At 37.7% G+C, this 19,829-nt stretch overlaps 1 protein-coding gene across 3 annotated transcripts in view; it reads left to right on the top strand.

The window, feature by feature from the left end:
- RCAN1 (regulator of calcineurin 1) overlaps window positions 1-15,344 on the top strand; it is a 41,639-nt gene extending 26,295 nt beyond the window's left edge. For 2 of the 3 annotated variants that reach the window (XM_049834937.1, XM_049834939.1), the window contains exons 2-4: window positions 8,765-8,938; window positions 9,940-10,099; window positions 12,553-15,344. In XM_049834937.1, coding sequence (XP_049690894.1) covers window positions 8,765-8,938; window positions 9,940-10,099; window positions 12,553-12,716 — 498 coding nt within the window. In that variant the 3' untranslated portion in view covers window positions 12,717-15,344. Of the gene's footprint in view, window positions 1-6,394; window positions 6,661-8,764; window positions 8,939-9,939; window positions 10,100-12,552 lie in introns of those variants that run through there. The other variant, XM_049834938.1, reaches the window with a different exon arrangement.
- Window positions 15,345-19,829: the final 4,485 nt, after the last annotated feature.

Here is a 19,829-nt window from a genome sequence, read left to right as displayed (position 1 = left end):
TGCTTGAAACGAAATTCTCTCTCTGTGGTGGGGGTGAGGGAAACATTTATGACTGGCCTTGCAAGAACTTTATCCTTCCCTTTTTCAGTCCCCTACCCAATTACTGCAAAAAGACTTGGTGTTTCATTATATGCTCTCTCTCCTGTAAATACATTACCTGTAGATAATTTTGTAATTAAAGTGAATCAGTTAATGAATTTAAACAGAAATAAATACAGGAGAAATAGGTAGAGTTTTTTTAAAAACTTGTTTTGATTGGCATTTATCCTTTTATAATTTTAGTTATATAAAGGTATTTGAGTCAGGCACCCCTTGCATCTTAAGCATGTATACCGTCTTAGTAAAGGTGCAAAATCTTCATAGCTTTTCTGCTTGCTTTTACGTGTTTTGCCTAAAATCTTAGAAAATGGTCACTTCTGCTCAGTTTTGTATTTGAAAGAGGGTAAGGTTTTCCTGGAACAGCTAAAAGTCTAAACGAGAGGTGGCACTGCACCCCAGATACATGGCCTTTAATTTTTATGGTCAACTGTGTCTAGCTGTGTCTATCCACCATAGGTATCTATGCTAACATACAAAGTACACTAGTGATAATTGTACTCAACTAGTGCTCTGATAAACATTGCTGACAAGTATTCAAGCTATATGAAAATATTGTCCAATAGTTCAGAGTTTTATAGCCATTGAATACTTTTTTCAAATGATGCTTCTATATAGTAGTGACATAACTTGATGTACAGACTTTTCTTTTGTGTACCCCATTATATGGAATCAGGTGCTTAAATTTTGTTAAAACTGCACAACTTTTTGTCTCTATTTTTATGACTGGAAATTCAGTGACTAAAATACTTGTAAGCGTATGAAATAGTGAATGGTCATGTGTTTGCTACCTTATAAACAAAGTTAATGAGGAGCTGATGATGACAGTCTTAACTCCATGCTTCATGCCCCTATTTCCATTTTGTCATTGTGTGGGTGTTACCTTTACTTAATACACTGCACGTAGCTCTGTGTAATTCGGAAAAACAGTTTGTGTACTTGTATTGCTGTGCTCTGTGATTTCTTTACTGTAAATAAATTTGTAGTTACTATCTGTGCAGTTTATTCCGCAATACTAAAGATTTTTTTTCTGCTTGTTAAAAGTGTTTTGTTGCAGATTATTTCTCTGCTGATGTACTAACTCAGTGTATATACTTGTAGTATCTTTCTGATGATCTGATGAATGTGTAGAATATAAAATCAATGAGTATGCAACTTTGAAAAACTTAGTTTTTCGTAACCACAAAGCAGAAGAAACTGGCCATTAACATTTTCAGTTGTATGATACTTCTGACTCCCTTCTCCCTGTGTTTCTGATCTGGGTTTGCCTGGCATGGAGAAATTTGTATGACTGAGTTAAGGGCTGTGTTACCACCTGATTGCATGAGTCGGTGTATAGCTAGTGTTCTGGATTAGACATCGAGGTTGCCAGTCTGTCAATGCTCAGGCTATTGTAAGGATTTTGAGGAGAAAAGTATACTTAAGTATGATTGATCTGCCAGATAATTTTACTTTAGAACAAATCCTGTCAGACTTGCAGAAAGAAATCATGTGCAGGTTTCCTTTCAGTCATCTTTGTTTTGGGGGGGATTTTTTTTGGTGGGGGAGAGGGAAGGGGTGTTGATTCACTTTTGGCTAGTAAAATGATACTAAGAACTGTGCAGACATTTTAAGGCAAGTGACTTAACTCCTTGCCCTCATTCCTGGCTCTTTGGTTGAGCCAGCCGGCATTTATGTGACTTCTCTTGCTCATCAAGTAAGTTTCAAAACAAACACCACAAAACAAACCTCCACATAAAAAAACCACTTCTTGAATCCCAAGGGCAGGGAAAAGAAGGTTTGGCAATGATGGAGAATGTTACTGTTTCCTGATGGCAGTGTTACTTTGCAGAGCACCCTTAAAGGCAGTAGAGAAAAAGACACCATCAAGGACATGCTCATTAGCCCTTCATATGTTAATTTGCTTGCTTTTTCAGTGGGTCTGAGTTCTGGGGATTTTTTGTTTATACCTGAATATGTGATGAAGCCACACTCTAGATTAGTGTTAAGTTCTAGAAAGGAACATTTATTAGCTTTTCCCATTCTCTCCTTCAACATGCCTGTCCCATGCAGACACATAGCACCCCTGCTCCTGTGCTGAGCAGTGCAGGTTAGAATGTCGTCTTAATTCAGGCGTGTGCTAGTGCACACAGAGCAGAGCTTACTGACCCTAAACATGCATGGATAGCTGTGGAAGCTGTTTATACTTTACTGCTGCCCCTCCCTCTCCCAACCACTAGGACAATGAAACCATAAGTATGATTATTCGTTCTAGATAACTTCACAGATGTTTATCCCTGTTGTAAGTAAGGGCTAAGGCAAGATAATTAACATGAAGACAGGAATAGAAACTATATGTTGATAGCAAATGTTCAGCAAGTATATATAGCAGGAGTACAGGGATTACATAAAGAGCACCCTCCCAGGGCAATTTTAAGTCTGCCAGGGATGAGAGAAAAAAATGGACTGTATTGTTCTGATTTATAGCTCGTAGGTGATCATTTTATTCGATTACAGAATTGCCAACATGTTAATTTTCTTCCTCAGATTGTTAGCTTTGCTAATGTAGTTATCAGCAATGAACAGTCATTTTTGACTTGCCTTTTTTTCTACTTCTGTGGTCTCATTTCTTCCTCTTCTGTGCCTTACCTATTTTACTGCATGTGGATATTAAATTATAGAACTATTTATGGCATTCAATCATTTTGTGTTCCCACTATTCCATACACTCATTTAACTCCTTTCTCCTTTCACCCCCAAAAGTAATCAAAAAATGGTCTCTTAAATTTCTCTGCCTGGAAAGTGCTGCTAGTGGAGGATCTGTCAGGTGCTATTGATGTTAAGGGAGTGCTTTAGGTCTTCATTGAGCATCTTGTCTGCAATTTTTAGAACTCAACTTTTAAAACTTGAGCCCCAGAATCTGTATCTTTCAAGGGGAAGGTCAAACCTGAGAAAGCAGGGCTGACCATGTTGTCATACTATTCTTACCTGTTTGGTTTCCCTGATTCTTGTTGCCTAAAGTACAGCAGCATCCCACTGCACTCAAGAAGTTTGTGTTCTTTAGTATCAGACATTATTTGGTATCGGGATAAGAGCTTATATCTTTAAGCGGGTGACCTCCCTGCCCTTGTTGTTTTTCTGTAGGTCACTAGGGAGTCTCAAAAAGGAGACAGTGGCAAACTCTCTGAAGACAAGGAAGAAGAAAAACTGCACTCTGATAGCATCAGAATATCAAATCCAGAAGTTCTGATAGTCTTGCCCTGTTCTTGTTCCAGCCAGTTCATTAGCGTGTGGTTAACAAATGTTACAGTACCTGAACACCACAGAACAAACATTGCAACACTGTCAGGATTTTGTAATGGTTGTTTTGTAGTTTTGACTCTTGGTTTCTACAGTAGATCTCAGGGCTGTCAACATAATGCTGCTGCCTTAAATAAAACTTTGTTAAATGAAGCAGGGGTAGTGAGATTTTATTTTTTGTCTTTTGAGAAAGTCCGTCCTTCGGTTTGTTTTTTAGTAGTTCAAGGTAGTTTGTTTAATCCACTAATTGAGACATTGTAGATTGCGTTTTTGTTCTAATAGATCATAGTAGTAAGGATTTTGGACCACTTCAAAGTGATTTTTTCTTTTTAAATTTATTTTTTCCCCAGAATACTAGTTCTCCGTTTATTCTGTGTTGTGAATGGAGTGTTAGTATGCAACCGTCTTTTTTTTTTTCCCCAAATTGTTTCTTTAAGAATGACTGATGACACAGCCTTACCAAAAAATAATGATGATAATGTTAAAATGGAGCAGAGTAGGACTGGTTTCTAAACAGGCTAAGTAAAAACCTAGTGTGCATGAGTAGAAGACTCAATGTTTATTTTAAATCTGGAGAACACTTGTGTGAAAAAATTGTTTTGTGAGGTGTTAAATGTTCTCAAAAGCAGTTGGTTTGTTTACAGCTAAGACAGTAATACAGCAGGCTATAGTCCTGGTTTAGATGACAAAGTTATATTTGAAAGATGGCTGTAGCAAGACTTGTAAAATCATTTTCCTTGGGCCTCAGGAATGTGTAGATGGCCTTGAGGATAGTGATCAGAGGTATTTTTAATGTCTTACTCTTCATGGGATCTGGGCATAAAAATGTAAGTCGAGTTACAAAGGGATGCAAGTGCCTAGGATTTACTTGTCCTACTTTAAGCTGTGAAGTCCAAAATAGGGCTTTTGAAGACTTGTACAATCACTGGACTGCTAGGAAGCTTTGACACGCTTAGCTATATAAAGGTCTGCAGCTAGGTTGACAAAGCCTTCATTCTGTTGAGCAGCTCAGGGCCTACACAGGAGGCAGTTTGAGGCTCTACAAAAGAAATATTCTTTCCACCTGTCACCCACAGAGATGCTGCAGTCACCTCAGTAGCCTCAGAGTATGCCAAATGACTCTGACTCAGTAGCAGGTTAAAGGGGGGACCTTCTTTACTTTCTTATCAGTAGCTAAACATTCACCTAGGGTGTGGAAAGCCTGTTTTCCTTCTATGCTCAGGTGATTCATGGCCATTTTTTCCAGATGAGCATCCTCACCGCTGGTCTGTGGAATTATGCTTGGTGCTTCCACTTCCAAAGTCTTTAAGACACTTGATGACCTAATTCTAGGGCAAGGGCAGGATTCAAGACATACTCGGCATGATTTTCTGTGTGAGCTCAGGTGGTTCACTGCTTGGCATGATGGCTGTTTATGAATCCTCTTCTTAAGTATCTGTGCTTCTGGCTACAGGTCATGAATTTGGGAACTCAGACCTGTTCTCCCCTGTATGTGTGTCTGGTCCAGATGTTGGCAGCGTTGAGTGGCTGGATAGCCACCGCATCCCATCGTCCTGGGAACTCCGAGAGAGGAAAGGAGCTACTCTTTCTTCCTTACTGTCCTTCAGGCACCCAGTATGTTAGGAGGCTTGTTACCTATTCCTTTCTTTTGGAGTTGAGTTTAATCTCATTGACAGCATCTACACCAGTTGTTGAGTTTTCCTTCAGAGCACCTTCTCTTTTCCTGAGCTGAGCTTCTTTTTAAGCGAGGGCTTCTAAGGAGAGGTTCTAGGAAGTTGGTCTGAGTAGTCTTTCACACTAAGGTAACTTTTATGCTAAGGTAGCTTTGCAATAGCGGAGAGTTTGACTACTAAATGGGGATTTTAGCCTGTGGCACACTAAGCATCCTTAACTTTAAGCAAGTAAGTAGAGACCATGGAAACAGAGAAGGCTATTCATGTGAATAGTTATACATGATTAAATATTTATGAAATCAGGTTTTAAACTTACGACTGTCTATTGTTTGCAAGTATTTCATAAAACTTGATGCTTCTGTCATAGCCCCATGTTACAGTAAAATGAACTAAATGCACTTATAATTTTGACTTCATTAGAAATTTTGATCTGAAGCTGCATAGGAGAGTTTCAAATAGCTTGTAAAAGCTTAATCTTAAACTTAGTGAATTACTTTAAAAGTTTGTTTGTTTGTTTTTTTTAAATGGTCCTTGATAAAAAAATAAACCAACCCACACAAAAGGAAAACCAAAAAAACCCAACCCCAAAACCCCACCCCAAGACTTGTGTCCTGTGCTACTTTTTGGGAAATGTTCTGAAACTGGGATACAAATAAACCAGAAGATATCAGCAGTGTGGGTTTCATACCTTATCATTGCTATTGGTAGTTCAGGTTGTCTCATAAAACCCTGACAGCAGATTTGTGATGAAGCTCCTGCTAAAACAAACCAAGCAACCAACCTCCAAAACCCCACAACCCTTAACCATCCCAAAACAAAAAACCTCAACAGTTTGAGGCTTGGAGTGAGTTTTTAATAAAGTGAGAATGGTAATTAGTCCATATAGTTGCTTTGAAGAAAGCTTCAAAACGAATTCTCAGTGTAATGGGGGGAAAAATATTTTCCCAAATCAATTCCTCCTAATCTCTAAGTTTCAGTCCGTGTATTTTTTCCACAAAATTACCAAAAGCTATTGACCTGAGGGATTTGTTTTCCGTTCCGAAGTCTTGAAATTTTCCTCCTGGCTAATTACAGCCTATTACTCTAGACTTTGGTCCTTTAGCAGTAACATTTTCCATCTTAAGATGGGTTGTCCCATTCCAGTGAAGAGCATGTTGTCTGAGTGCTGAATGGAATTACTACCAGTGGAAACTATGCTGCAAGAGGCTCGATAAAGCAGCTGCTGTGCAAACCTCAGCTGTTTTTTCCATCCTCCTGAGAACTGGTAATTAGCATAGGGAAGCTGACTAATGTGCTGACGTCACCTCTTTCCAGTCGCAGCTTACATTTTGTTCCTGACTGCCTCAAAGCATGCAGGACTTTGTTCAGGAATTCGCTGTCACATACAGGATGCTCTGAAACCTTTTTTTTTTTTTTTGAGGGGCTGGACTTGCTTCCCTTATAAATGCTGCCTGCAGGACCAACGGCTTCCTTAAAAGTCATTGGTTTCTGCGGAACAGCAAGTACCACTTTGGCGAAGCACAAAATGCATTTTAGAAATTTTAACTACAGTTTTAGTTCTCTGATTGCCTGTGTGGCAGATAGCGATGTCTTCAATCAAGCAGAAACAAGGGTATGCTTTATCTTTTGTGTATTATTTCTGTGAACTACTGGAATACTAAAGTATGTAGATGGTGTTTCAAATTGTTTAAAATACGGATGCCTTGATAGCTTTTTGACTTCAAAGAAAATTTCAGTTTGATGTAAGGGTCTTGGGTCTTATAAGTCTGCAGTAGTATGCTTTGATGTGAATGACACTAACTCTGGAAATTATTAGATCTTAAGCTATGTGTTTTTGAAAATTATCAAAAGTTTACCTCCAGATTTACTTGACTGTCTCTATAGTGTATTCTTCACTTGCATATGAGTTTTCAGCAAATGTTTACATTATAGTTTTGGTAGTAATAGTCACATAATTTATAGTACACTTTATACTTTTAATGGGATTTTTTTGGCTGGCACTGTAGTTAAGAGCATAATGTTAACAGTACAAGAAGTCCTCTCAGATTTATATTTAACTGATTAGAATTAATATAATGTAAGTAATCCAGCCCTGATACAGTGAATTGTTGACTGCTAAGGTACCTTAAGGACAAAAATAACATTTTATTTAGTGTCATATTGCTAGCATGACATTTATGACCTCTATAATTACACACATTTTTAAAAAACTATATACATTGAACAAATCTTGCAGGTAGTCTCTGAGTTTAAATGTTGAATGTGAACTTTGAAATGCAATTTAGCGTGGGTTTAGCTTACTTTACATGGGTGCATTCAGCTCTCTCTGGAGTACAGGAGGCTAACAAATAGTGGCATTGTGTGCCTGTATTTGACCAGGTCCTGGTCTTGTTTCAGAGCTCATTTTGAAGAAGCTTAAGTGTGGCTCAGCAAGAAGCAGGACAGCTCTGATATTTTCAAATATCTTTGAAATACAGTGGTTCTGTATACAGCTGTGGCAAGTTTGTGAGGCAGAGCTTTTCAGGAAGGAAGATGAAATTTTGAAGTAATTGCTGCCTCCTTATGTAATCTTTGTTGCTTTTTTTCCTACTAATTCAAAATGTAACAGTAAAAAAAAATGAGGCAATGTGATTTTGCATGCTTGTTTATTTTGGCTTTGTACTGAAATTCTAGTAAGCTTTTATGAAGGGAAAATATCTGAAATCTGAATGCCATCACTGGAATAAGGCTTGTGACTGGTTACTGTATTCTTAATGTGAGCCTGAAATGCTTTGCAAGAGCATGGCAGCTTCTCCTCCTTTGGTCTGGCATCCTGAAGTAAGAGTGGAAGCACTCTTCGTATAAATTATATGAAAAATAGCCAAGTCAGGTTTGCATAGATGCCCTATGAGCACAAACACAAAGTGCAAAATGGAGATAGCCAGCTGTTGGTAAAGGTGCTTCAGTCTTTTCACGCAGACAGGGCAGCAAAGTAACTCAGCTGCAGATCTATGAAGGTATGAGGTTTTGGTCCAGTTCCTACTCTTACCACACAGTCAAAACAGAAAGTGTGTCAAAGGCCCTTCAGGAGCTGTATGGTTAGTACTTAAGATATTTTAGGAAGGATAGTGGGAGCCTTTTTAGAATTTGGTTCCAGAAATAGAAAAGGCTATTAAACTAGAGTTCAGTAATAATATGTTCATTTTCCTAGATGAAAGTAGCAGCTATTAAAACAGGAGATGTTCCTGAACTTTACTATGCATGCTGAGTCACCAAAGAAAACTACATTTACCTTGCAAATACATTTTTTTCATTTTCCTCTATTGAAACTGTTGTATCGGCTTCCTTGAAAATTGCACACTTGGACAAAGGCATGCTTGGCAGACTTTTTCAAGGCCTTTGGATATTAATTTTGTAAGACAAGCATTTCTTTTCAATATCTTACCAGTACTTCTATTTCTGTTATGTCATTAAGTCAGAGTGTCATGTCCAACACTTATGAATGACAATAATCTATTTTTTAATAAGGAAAAAAAAGCTGGTATAGACAAAACAAGTGATAGGTTAGAAAAATTCATGATAAAAAGAGAGAAGAAGAAAACTAAATCTAAGCTGTTATAAATACATCAATATTCGAAAGTGGTAGTATGCCCCTACTACTAACTGCAATTTATTTCTGTATTTAGAGAAAATGTAGTGTTGCATATTCACTTTCTTCTCTGGTCCTTTCTTTTCAGGCCAAATTTGAAGCGCTGTTTAGAACATACGACAGAGATATCACCTTTCAGTATTTTAAGAGCTTCAAAAGAGTACGAATAAATTTCAGTAACCCTTTATCTGCAGCAGATGCTAGAATCCAATTGCACAAGACAGAGTTCCTTGGAAAGGAAATAAAACTGTATTTTGCTCAGGTAAGTCTTTTTTGTGATTATCTTCACAAGGTACTAGAGCATAACTTACTCGTGATAAGCTTCCACAGGTCTTCAGTCACGCTAATGAACACTTAATTTTTTCAGTTTGATTAGGGAATCACAGATTGTTCCAAAGCTACAACTACTTGGAGGCTGTCGTATGTCTTGCATTTATGTCTCCCTCTGTATTGTTTTGATAACCTTGGGGAAAGGGAGTAGATGATAGTAATCGGTACAGTCAAAGATAGCTTAACGGGGAGGGGGAAGCCAAGTGTGCACTGCCAACAGTACATGTGCACACATGTGCGTGCTCAAGTAGTATCTGAGGGAATCCAAAGCGTAGAGCTGCATGTTCAGGATTCCACCTGTTGATCCTGCTCTCACTACTGCAAATCGTTTGTTTAGCACATGTTTGTACTTGGAGATTGCCATCAGTACAGCTCTATAGCTGGCTAGCATCTGCTGCTAAAGATGTGAAACTCTCAGGTTCTGGTAATCTGGGTGCTTTTGGTAGCTGCTGTGTATTTTCCTCCGTAAATTTAATGGGAAAATTAATCTATGTGTGTCTGTTTCAGATGTCCCTAGGGACAGTCCTGAAGGAGCCAGTTTATTTATATACCTTCTAGAATTCTCACCACTCTCACTTGTGGTAATGAGTTTCAACACCATTTGTCATTAGGCCTTAAAGCCCATATCCAGCTTCCTCCTACTTCAGTATTTTAAGGACAGATACTTTCTGGTGAAATTTTTTGTAAAACTCCATAATGAGAAGATGCGGATGTGCATACTTCATTGCATGTTTCATCAGAGTTAATGAATGTGGTGGCTTGTCTGTATTTTGTATACCGGATCTTTCATATAGCTCTCTTCAGTAATGTAGTTACATGCTGCCACCTTGAGTGCCTGTTACAGCATAACATCTATCCAGACCTTAAAATTCCTCATGAATGACGGATTCATTGATAACAGTGAAACAGCTTTGGCTTTTATGCTTTTTTCAGACTTTGCACATTGGAAGCTCACATTTGGCACCACCAAATCCAGACAAACAGTTTTTGATTTCACCTCCTGCCTCTCCACCTGTTGATTGGAAGCAAGTAGAAGATGCTACTCCAGTTATTAACTATGACCTTTTATATGCTATCTCCAAGTTAGGACCAGGTAAGAAGGAGTAGAAACACTAGAATTTTGGTTCAATAAAACACCCTTTAAACTTTCTGAATTTCTAGAACTTTTCAAATTAATTACTATCTACCAATTAAATTTGTAATATCAGAAAAAGTATTAGTAAACAGTAGTTTCTTACATATATAGTAATTCCACAGGATCACTTGTAAATACGTTAGCTTGTTCATCAGAATTTTCAAGAAGTGTTTCCTAAAAATGAATAGGCAATTGTGTAGTTACATACCTTTTGAAGGGATGGAAAAGTCCAGTTTCAGACTAAGACAATGAACCAGTTAACAGCTGTGTAGCTCTGTGCTAGAATTACCTCTGCATCTGAGACAGTACTATCTGTAGGAGGGAAACAATCACTATCAACCTAATTTTCTTTTGGACTTAAGAGGGAGAAGTTTCTGCCAATCCTTGCTCCTTCCAATTTTCATCTGCTGCAATGGAGAGAAAAAATGGCCACATTTAGTAGCAGGATCAAAGAGAATAAAAACTGCAGTTTGAATCATTTTACTGTAGTATTTTTATATACCTGTTTACCTACAGACTTAGAGAATATGTCTTTCCTATGTCAGTAGTAAGGGGTGGAGAAGAGGGTAGGGCAGAACTTATAGCTCCTCATGCATCAGCTTTCTCTGTAGTAGTTTATGGTTGACTGTATGCTGGTGATATCTAAAGATTCCAGTGAAAATAACATGCATCTCACAAACCACCGGGGACGACTTCTTACCTGTGAAATTCAGCCCTTTGCAGTTTGTGGAGGGACAAAAATCTATGCTTCTGCTGGCATAAAAATCGGGCTAGATTATTGCCAGTTTTTAATAAATACTGTCTTTTAAATGGTGTGTGAATTATAATGGCAAGAAAAATTTATAGGAAAGATATTGCAGTTAGAAGTGGAGGTATAAAATGCTGCCAGAAATCATTTGTTTATCCAGAAATATGTAAACTAAGCAGATGAGCTGCATGTCGGTCTTTAAAACATCCATCAAGAATACTGCTGACATACTAAATGTTTTTATCAAAGATTTTATTTTCCTGAAATCAGTTTTTGAAACAGAAGTCCGATAAGACTGTGCTTGTCAGAATAAAAGTTGGTTTTGATGAAACGTGGAATTAATAAATTACATTTCAGCTTACTGATTTTATGAAAGATCAGAGCTTGCATCATGGGTGCTGCTTTCTTTACTACAAGCTTTTCTTTTAAGTTTTAGCAATACCAGAAAGAAACCTGTAGGCCTTAAAAAAAATACTTAAGGGCCTACTAAGCAGTAAAAGTTGGTCCTTTTTACCCTGAAAGTTCTGTTATTGAGATGCCCTGCAGTAAGCTCCTTGGCAGATCTGTGATCCCTTTTCCCATGAGATTTTTTTCATATATATTGTGAATACTGAGCCCTACGAAGTTCTGCCTCTTGACTGTGATGTTCATTGGAACATAGAATTAATTAATGATTTGGTACCGAGGAGCAAGCAAGGGTTACTCTAGCACAATGACTTGTGTGTTTCTGAAAAACTGGAAGCAAGAGCCTTTTCCTCTGTGGAACTGCTCTTTGTGCCAGTTCCTCTTCCTAAAGTTCTTGGGGAAACAGAGCAGAGACCACTTCAGAGCCTTGGCACACTAGAGTGTGCTGCTTGCTACAGGTGTTGGCTCTTTTGAACAGCTAATGTGGTCTTAATGGAGACTGTTCTTTCCACTGAGAGGTAATGAGTATAAAGTAACAAGAAAAAGAATAAAGGGGAGCTGATTAGGGAGTGGTGAAAAGAAATAGTTTGCTCTTTCTCTGATCTAATATAAGATTGAAAATTTTAAACACCTGGTTAGATTTAAAAGCATTTCTTTATATTATGGAAAAAAACAGATTTCAGATCAGTGGTCAACAAAATTTGTATCATAGCACTTCTACACCCTGGCTGTATTATATCCGAGTGTTTCACATTATATACGCTTGAAGCCTGCTGTCTAGTTCTGGTGTTCCACAGAATGCCAGAACGGTGTTAGAGCACCTCAGTGTGAGGTGGGAGGAACTGCATCCAGGTTTTTAAACACTGAAAGCTTTGGGGGGAAGGAAGATCCTGTGGGTTTGCGGTACAGTGGATAGATGATCTTGTACACTTTAAAATGACAAATACCCACCAAGAAGACTTATGGCTGCTCATGTAAAATGCTTTCTTGAATGCTTAGGGTAATTCACGTAAACTTGCTTTTAAGAGAGTGGCTGAGCAATGTTGCTTTGAAAACAGAACCTAAATACTTCTGGATGGTAAACGTGACTGTTGGCAATGCACCTGCCTGCACCATCTAACGCATTGTGGCATCAGGCTTTCATCATCAGTGTATTACTTACACATTTTTATGTATTCCTTTATTTTTAGTAATTTCTTTCATACTTTTCTACAGAATGGATCCTCTTTAACCAGTGTGCTAATATTTTAACTTTCAGGAGAAAAGTATGAGCTACATGCTGCAACTGACACTACTCCTAGTGTTGTCGTCCACGTATGTGAGAGTGACCAGGAAAATGATGTGGAAGAAGAAACAAAGAAACCCAAACCAAAAATTATTCAGACGAGGAGGCCAGATTATACTCCTACCCATTTAAGTTGAACTCCTGTTGTTTTTCCAAGGGTCATAAGTAAACATACGCAAGGGAAACATTTACTGTGGAAATAGCAGGTCACAGGTCTGGTGGCAACAGCAGCAGTTATACTAGGAGAAATTCCAATATAAGTTTGCTCAGAAAAAATGTAGGAAGTTCCATCCTTATTTTTGATGCTGCAGGTTGATGGATGTCATGAGTGTATTCCCAGATCACTGGGAACAAAAGATAGGCAGAAGAAAACGTTTTGAGACTTAACAGGACAAACTAGGTTTATTTTTTTGGGGGGTACTGTATGCTGTTCCATTATAAAGCAACTGGGGGAAGCTTTCTTTGTTCTGACTCACATAAATCCTCAAACTAATAGGCTAGTCATTGTGTGGAATACATAGTGATAACAGAGGTGGTTTTAAAAGATTAAAGTATGAGAATTGTAAACCTTTTTCTTACGATAGATTTTGTGCATGTGGATTCTTGGTCTTCTGAAGTAACTTTGCATTATTTTCTATAGTTTCTCACATTTTCTGGAAATCCGGGAAATTGTTTAAAGTATTTATTATCTCAGCATCCCAGACTTACTACTAGATGTGTATATACATATATATTTATATTTGTTTTTATTGGCACTCATTTTCCAGCAGGCATACAATTTCTTCGGCACCTTATTTTGGTGCTATGTAACTTGTGCTTTTAAAATTTTAACCTTTTAAATGCCTATATAGGGTTTTATCTGGCAAAGTAATGGAAAAATGTGCAATAGGAAAGTTGTTTAAATAAGTTGATTTTAAATTATTTAAGTTTAAATAATTTATATCGTCAATAACATTTGTTCGGTAGCTTTGACTTTCTCATTTGGAAAAAAGTACTCTTAAATGTATAAATAAAGCTAATGTTGCATATTCACAGCAATGTAATTTTTCAGTGAAAAAAATGGTAATGGAGAGACATGAACTCTACTCAGTATGTAAATCTGCATTGTTGTGAGCAAAGGTTTAACAGTGATTGAAAAATTGCACAGAGTGTGTAGAACAGCGAAGAGAGATGGAGTGCCTTTTCCTCATTCATTCCTGATGTGAACTGTTCTACAAGCTGCACACTTGTATCTTTTTCTACTGGCTTTGTATGCTCATAAGTATAAACTTTCTCAGCTTTGCTTCCAAAATAAGCTGGTATTTAGAAATGCTTAACGCCAAGTAATGATGCGTACTTAAGTAATGGGTGTATGTGGGAGAAGCTTTAGGGTTTTTTATATGTTAGTGTTTGAAGACAGTAGCTCATCACAGAAAAGTTTAGAGGAAGAAAGATGACAGAAATGTATTTTATTACTTGTTTTTTAAAATGGAGATCCTCACTTTGAAATCGGTTTCAGTATTTTTTTTAAAAGATAGTAACTGATATCCGTGGGAAAATTATCACTTACAGTTTTAGAAGTGGGATGTTTGAAGCTTCCCAATATGTTTTTCAAATCAAAGCATGGTTCTCTGGTTTGCTTTTGCCACAGTTGGTCTGAGAATGAGTTTTGTAGCTGGAATTCATATACAGAAATCCATTCTGTGCCATTTGAAGCAAACATTGACTTAAATGCCCAGGTTCACACCTGTTTTTTTAAATAAATGATAGATATATAGTAAAAAAAAGAGTAAGATGTATAATGAAGCCATTCAAAGCTGTGGAGCAGTGTAAATGCGGTGTTACTGAAGGCCTGTCATTATACTAGGCAAAATAAAAATTGCTATCCTGTGACCACAGAGAGCAGGAATATATTGAACTTCAGTAATATTTGCAGTTATGGTCTTGTTCTGATTGGTATGCCCTGTAAACTGAAACAAACACTGGTACTTGGTGTCTGTCTTAAACCTAACTCAAGTGGCACTCTCTCCATCTTAACAGTGTTGAGGAGAGCTAATGCCATGTATAGCTGGAGTCCTGTTTTATTGACATGGGGGTGCATAAGGTTATTTTATGTTACTTAGGTGTAATAATCAGCTGGATACATGTACTGCTTATTAACACACAAATAAGTAAAATGGAAAGAAACTTTGTAGATTTGCCACAACTGTCTTTAAGCCTTTCCAAGATTTTTTCCATGTTTCTCAAATTACTGCTGGACTTGGTGTTTCACCTTCATTCGATTTAAAATTGTTGGAATAATTCCTGTTCTGTCCTTTTTCCATCTTTTCATGATTACCAATCAAAGCATTACTTTTGCATTAGAAACCCAGGTAGTTGCTGTTCTGTTTCCTAGCAATCCTAAGCAAGCAGTGCTACCTTTCAATTAAGAAGAACAGAATGTTAAACACTAATATGGTTTTCATCATTTTAGTACACTGACGTCTGCCTAATAAGGTAGGCACTAGAAACCGTGGAAGTCTTGGGATGGTTACAGTGTGTTTCCCCTTCTGATGGTAATTGTAAGCAAAGGTTGTGAGACAGTAACTTGCCCGAGTTCCTGGCTGTATATCCTGGCTTGTGCCACCTGCTGTTATCTTACTACAGTGTGCTGCTTGCTTTTTCTGTTGTTTTTTGTTTGGGGTTTGTTTTTTTTTAATGTTTAAATGAATGCTTAGTTGGTATTTTATACAGTTGTATAGTATGGGGCATATTTAAATTAAAATATTTTGTTGTCTTCTTGTAAATGTCGTGGTATTTATGAATGCAACTAGTTGAAGATTTTGCGCCAAAATCTGAACTTTAAGCTTCCAAACACTTCTGATTTGAAAAAGGTAAGAATATTGTCCCAGGCCACATCCTTACCATCCAAATGATCTATTCAGAGAAAAGCTTCCCAGCTTTCTGCTTAAGAGACTTGCATGATCTCAATCAAAGTATGAGAATCTACTAATGAATAAAATACAGTCCAGAGTATTCCAGTTAAAAACAGATTCTACTGTGCCTGAAGTTGATGTGCTTCCTAATAAAGGTATTAACATCTTCCTATTCTGTAGTAATCCCTGTGCATTCATAATATCCTTACCAGTTTTCTTCTACAACATGAATAATTCTATTTTTAAAGCTCTTGGAATATGAAAACATATCAGCGTTGAAGGTTTCACTCTCAATACGGATAGAAATCCTTTTACAGAAGAAAGGAATTATTGATATTAATGCTCATCGTTCTTCTCTACTTATGACTGGGAAGTACTGATGTTTGTAAGGAATTGTTTTATACACAGAAGTGGTTTCAGATAGCAAAGTGCTGTTGCTTATCAATAGCAGGCCCATCCAGGGGAGTTCCTGTGTAGAGAACAGAAATAACTTGGTCCTTTCTAACAAAAGATAGAAGGTGATATAGCAATTCCAACTGAGGCATCCTGCTTTACATAGACCACCTCATTTATTTTTCTTTTTGGAAGTATAGCCAATATTTCATTATTTGCCCTCGGCATAAGGATAGCAGGCACAATCTCCATAAATCTGTAAGTGATTCCTACCATTTGTCATTTTGCAAGACCTGTTGCTGGCTTAGTGATACACATATTCCTATTGTTGGATTATGAATTTGTGCATGCATTACTACATTAAGGACCTTAGTAGTTACCAAGGTGAATTCAATAACATGTGAGACTTAAGTTTGTTTCTAATCAGGGTTTTTGTTTTTCAGAGCAGCAACAAGTGTAGTAACTTTGATATTTGAAATACTGGACAAGTGCGTTAGTTGTTCTTATGTAGTCCAGACTTGTCAAGGGTGGGGAAGGAATGAACTCCAGCAACTCTCTCTCACACCATTTTAACAGTTACAGCGTGGATTTTGCCCTAGGCATGATCACCTGCCTAGTCAGGTTTTGCTATGTCACACTAGAAAGAATGTCTTGGGGAAGACAAGTTCTTTAACTTGAAATGGTGATTTGTATCTATAAAGCTTGCTGACTTGTTCTGGTATGTCCCAAACCCTCTCCCAGTTCCAAACACGCAAAATGATAGCAAAGAAGAGACCTTCACTCTAGGCATAGATACTAGGTCTTGGGTTCAGTTGTTGTGCTGCTTCTATCATCTTTGCTTTTATCCTGGCTTACCCAACATACTTCAGAAACATTTTGCAGAAAATGATACCTGCTTAATGCTTTTAATAATTCATATTTGGATGTCTGAAAGGAAGGAAACAAAACAACCAGTAATAACGAAGACAAGACACCCTCCAAGGTACTGTACATTGCAGTGAATAAAGCAAGACCACAAAGGTGACTCAGCTGATGAGTAGGTGACAGGGTGGACCTGGCAGGACTGGATTTATCTTCTCTGATAAAATTTCCATTGATGAAGTAGTGACTATCACACTTGAAACTTTTTGTCACTTACCTAGGCTGTATTTGTGTATCAAAAATTATAGCATCTCTCATCTTGCCTTTTTTTGCCCTTTTTTTTTTTTTTTTTTGAGTAACTGGCAATTGTTTTTCACTGTGGTACACTCCGTCTGAAGTATGAAGGAAATAAAATGATGGGAGTTGAAGTATGAAAGGTTGAACAGGTGGAGGAAGAGACAGAGGCTCCAAATGGCACTTTGTCACTTCTGGCAGGCGTGTTGCCCATTCTGTTTCTGCCTCTCAAACACCAGCTCAGGAAGCTCCAGTTCTTCCTAATGTTGCTTCCTGCTCTCCCGCCTGCCCTTCTTCCACAAGGTGGTGTTCCATATTTCCAAAAGACTGAGAGTCTCTGAGGTTTACAAGCATTTCCTAGGTCTTCTTTCTGAAATCCCTTTTTCTCTTATCCAAGGATAGGCACAGCTCAGTGTCTGGGGCTTCAGAACTTTGCTACAGGCTTCACAAAGGTTTTGCAAAGACCTGGTATGCTGGTAATACAGCATGGGAGGAGCACTGATGGGAAACTCTTTAGTAGTTTTCAGTCTGGTGCTGCTTTTGCTGCTAGATTTGGAGTCTGTCAGTACTTTCATATTTAGAGTGATTATTTATAGCTTGTACTTTGTAGTCTCAGTCCTTTTCATAGAGTGTGAATTTGTTGGGGTGGGGTTTTGGGGGGTTTGTATCTTTGTCCGATCTTGAAATCTTTCTTCCACTTTATCTTTTTGTTTGTTTGGGTTTTTTTGTTGTTCTTCCTACATATTGGAGTTCATTGTTTACCATCTACCAAGCAGGTCCTTTATCTATCTCCTTAACATTTAGCTTTAGATGTGTGGACCTGCCTATGCTTTGAGTGTGTGCATGTTTTCTTGCCATTGAAGTTGTGCCAGGAATTAATTTTGTTTGCAGTTTCATTACTACCACATCCCACTTGCATGAAACCTCTAAGTGCAACTAGGAACTTTTCCTATATTTACCTGATGCCCAAGGTGTCATGTCCTTTATTAATCCTAATGAAATTATACCTGATTTTCTGTTTGCTCTGTATTGCATGTCTCCCACTGTCATTTATACATGCTTATCCTTTATTTATTTCGCTGGTGCAGATTGTTGTACTGTGTTCCAGTGCTGTGCATCTGTAATTCTGGCCAAGCCATAATCAGTTCCCTATCTCATAGGGTGTGTTGCGATACTGTTGATACTTCTGTAGGCCTGGGAACAAGTCAGACTCATGCATGCGATGCTGGCTGCTTGCTACCACTGTCCAAATCACTGGAAATTTTGACGCTGTCTGTCCTATACTACCACTTCCTGAGTCCAGTGAGGAGAAGCTTGTTCAAGGATAAACAAACATACAAAGAGCCCTAGAGTATTGGCAGGAGTTTGACTTGTATCTCTTTTTTTTTTTTTTTAACATGTATCACCTATTAATTACTTTTCAACTTGATATGCTAGTTAGTCAGGATAGACTCCTTGTATCTCAGAGTACTTGCGTTTGATACTGAGGATATCAGTGGGTAGCCAGTGTTTTGCTCACAACTCCATTGTTTCCAGATCCATTTTGTTCAGTTTCATATCTGGAGCTTCACTATTTGAGCTAAAGGTTTTACAAAATAGAGCTTACTGAGGTACTGCAGAAATCTGGAGGAAGAGGTAGAAAATATATCTGTCTTTGAGGCTTTGTGCCACTGAGCATTATGTCTCTTGACTGTTTGAATATTTGGCGTTACTCCAATATCAAGCCGATAAAAGCGTTAAAGAGGAAAAGCCGAAGAGGTCATTTAAGTGTCATTCAGATAGACATTACCATTATTTGATTCAAATTTCCTTTGTGGGAATGTGTTGTGCTTTTGGGGGTACCTGGGGACACCGCTAGATTGAGACATGTTCTGGAGCTCCCTTTCTTGCTCTCTGCCTCTGCATTTCAGTGAAAGTTTAGACTGCCAGGTCTCTGCCAAAATCCTATCGTTACTTTCCTCTTTCCTTTATGTCATAAACTTATGTCCCCTGATTCTTAAGATCTTTTCAACTTTTTCTGTAATAGTTCTTCTAAAGCTTTAAAATGCATCTTTCAAAACCTGACAGGCTTTTAAATAGATTTTGGTGAACTCATCATACTGTTGTTTCCTTACAGTGTCTCTCTCTGGTCAGGAAATTAAATAAAATAGTCTGACTTTCTCATGACTTTAAAAGAGTCAATGAATAGCAATGCCTTGGAAAATAAGGAAGTAATCTTGTATGTTCTCTAAAAGAGATCCTGAATATTTTTTTTTCTTTCATTTCTAAGATGCAGTTGTCTAGGTTGCTTTTTTAACCCTTTTCCCTCATTCCTCTCCTTTCCATTAACCAATTTGTGTGCTGTATGATTTGAATAATAACTTACACCCTAACTTCAATGCAGTTCTCAACAGAGTTGTGCATCTAATTTTTTTTTTTTCTTTGGGGACGGAGGGTAGGGAAGACTTGTGCGAGTTGTTTAATTTCAGTGAATTGAAAGAGGTACGTGGTGGTGCCCATAGGTGGAGCTAAATATCAAGCAATGTCATTGCATGCTACTGAATAAAATTAAAACCTCAAAACTCAACCTCTAGCTAAGGCTTCCATTGCAATAGTGGATGTGGAAAAGAAATAATTTCACTATTAGATCACAAAAGTACAGTATTCCTTGTCTCTGATCCCTTTGACTATAGTTGATTTGAAACATCTGTGGTGTATAGGAAATTTTGTAGTGAAATACTTTTTACAGGTAATCATAAGCTATTTTAGCAGTAAGTTGCAATGTGGCACACTGTGCTCTACTTAATTTCATTGATACCACTCATGAGA

Source organism: Accipiter gentilis, chromosome 32, assembly GCF_929443795.1.
Source record: "Accipiter gentilis chromosome 32, bAccGen1.1, whole genome shotgun sequence".
Lineage (NCBI taxonomy): Eukaryota > Metazoa > Chordata > Aves > Accipitriformes > Accipitridae > Astur > Astur gentilis.
Note: the sequence above shows the minus strand (reverse complement) of the source record. Positions and strands in the feature narration are given on the sequence as shown.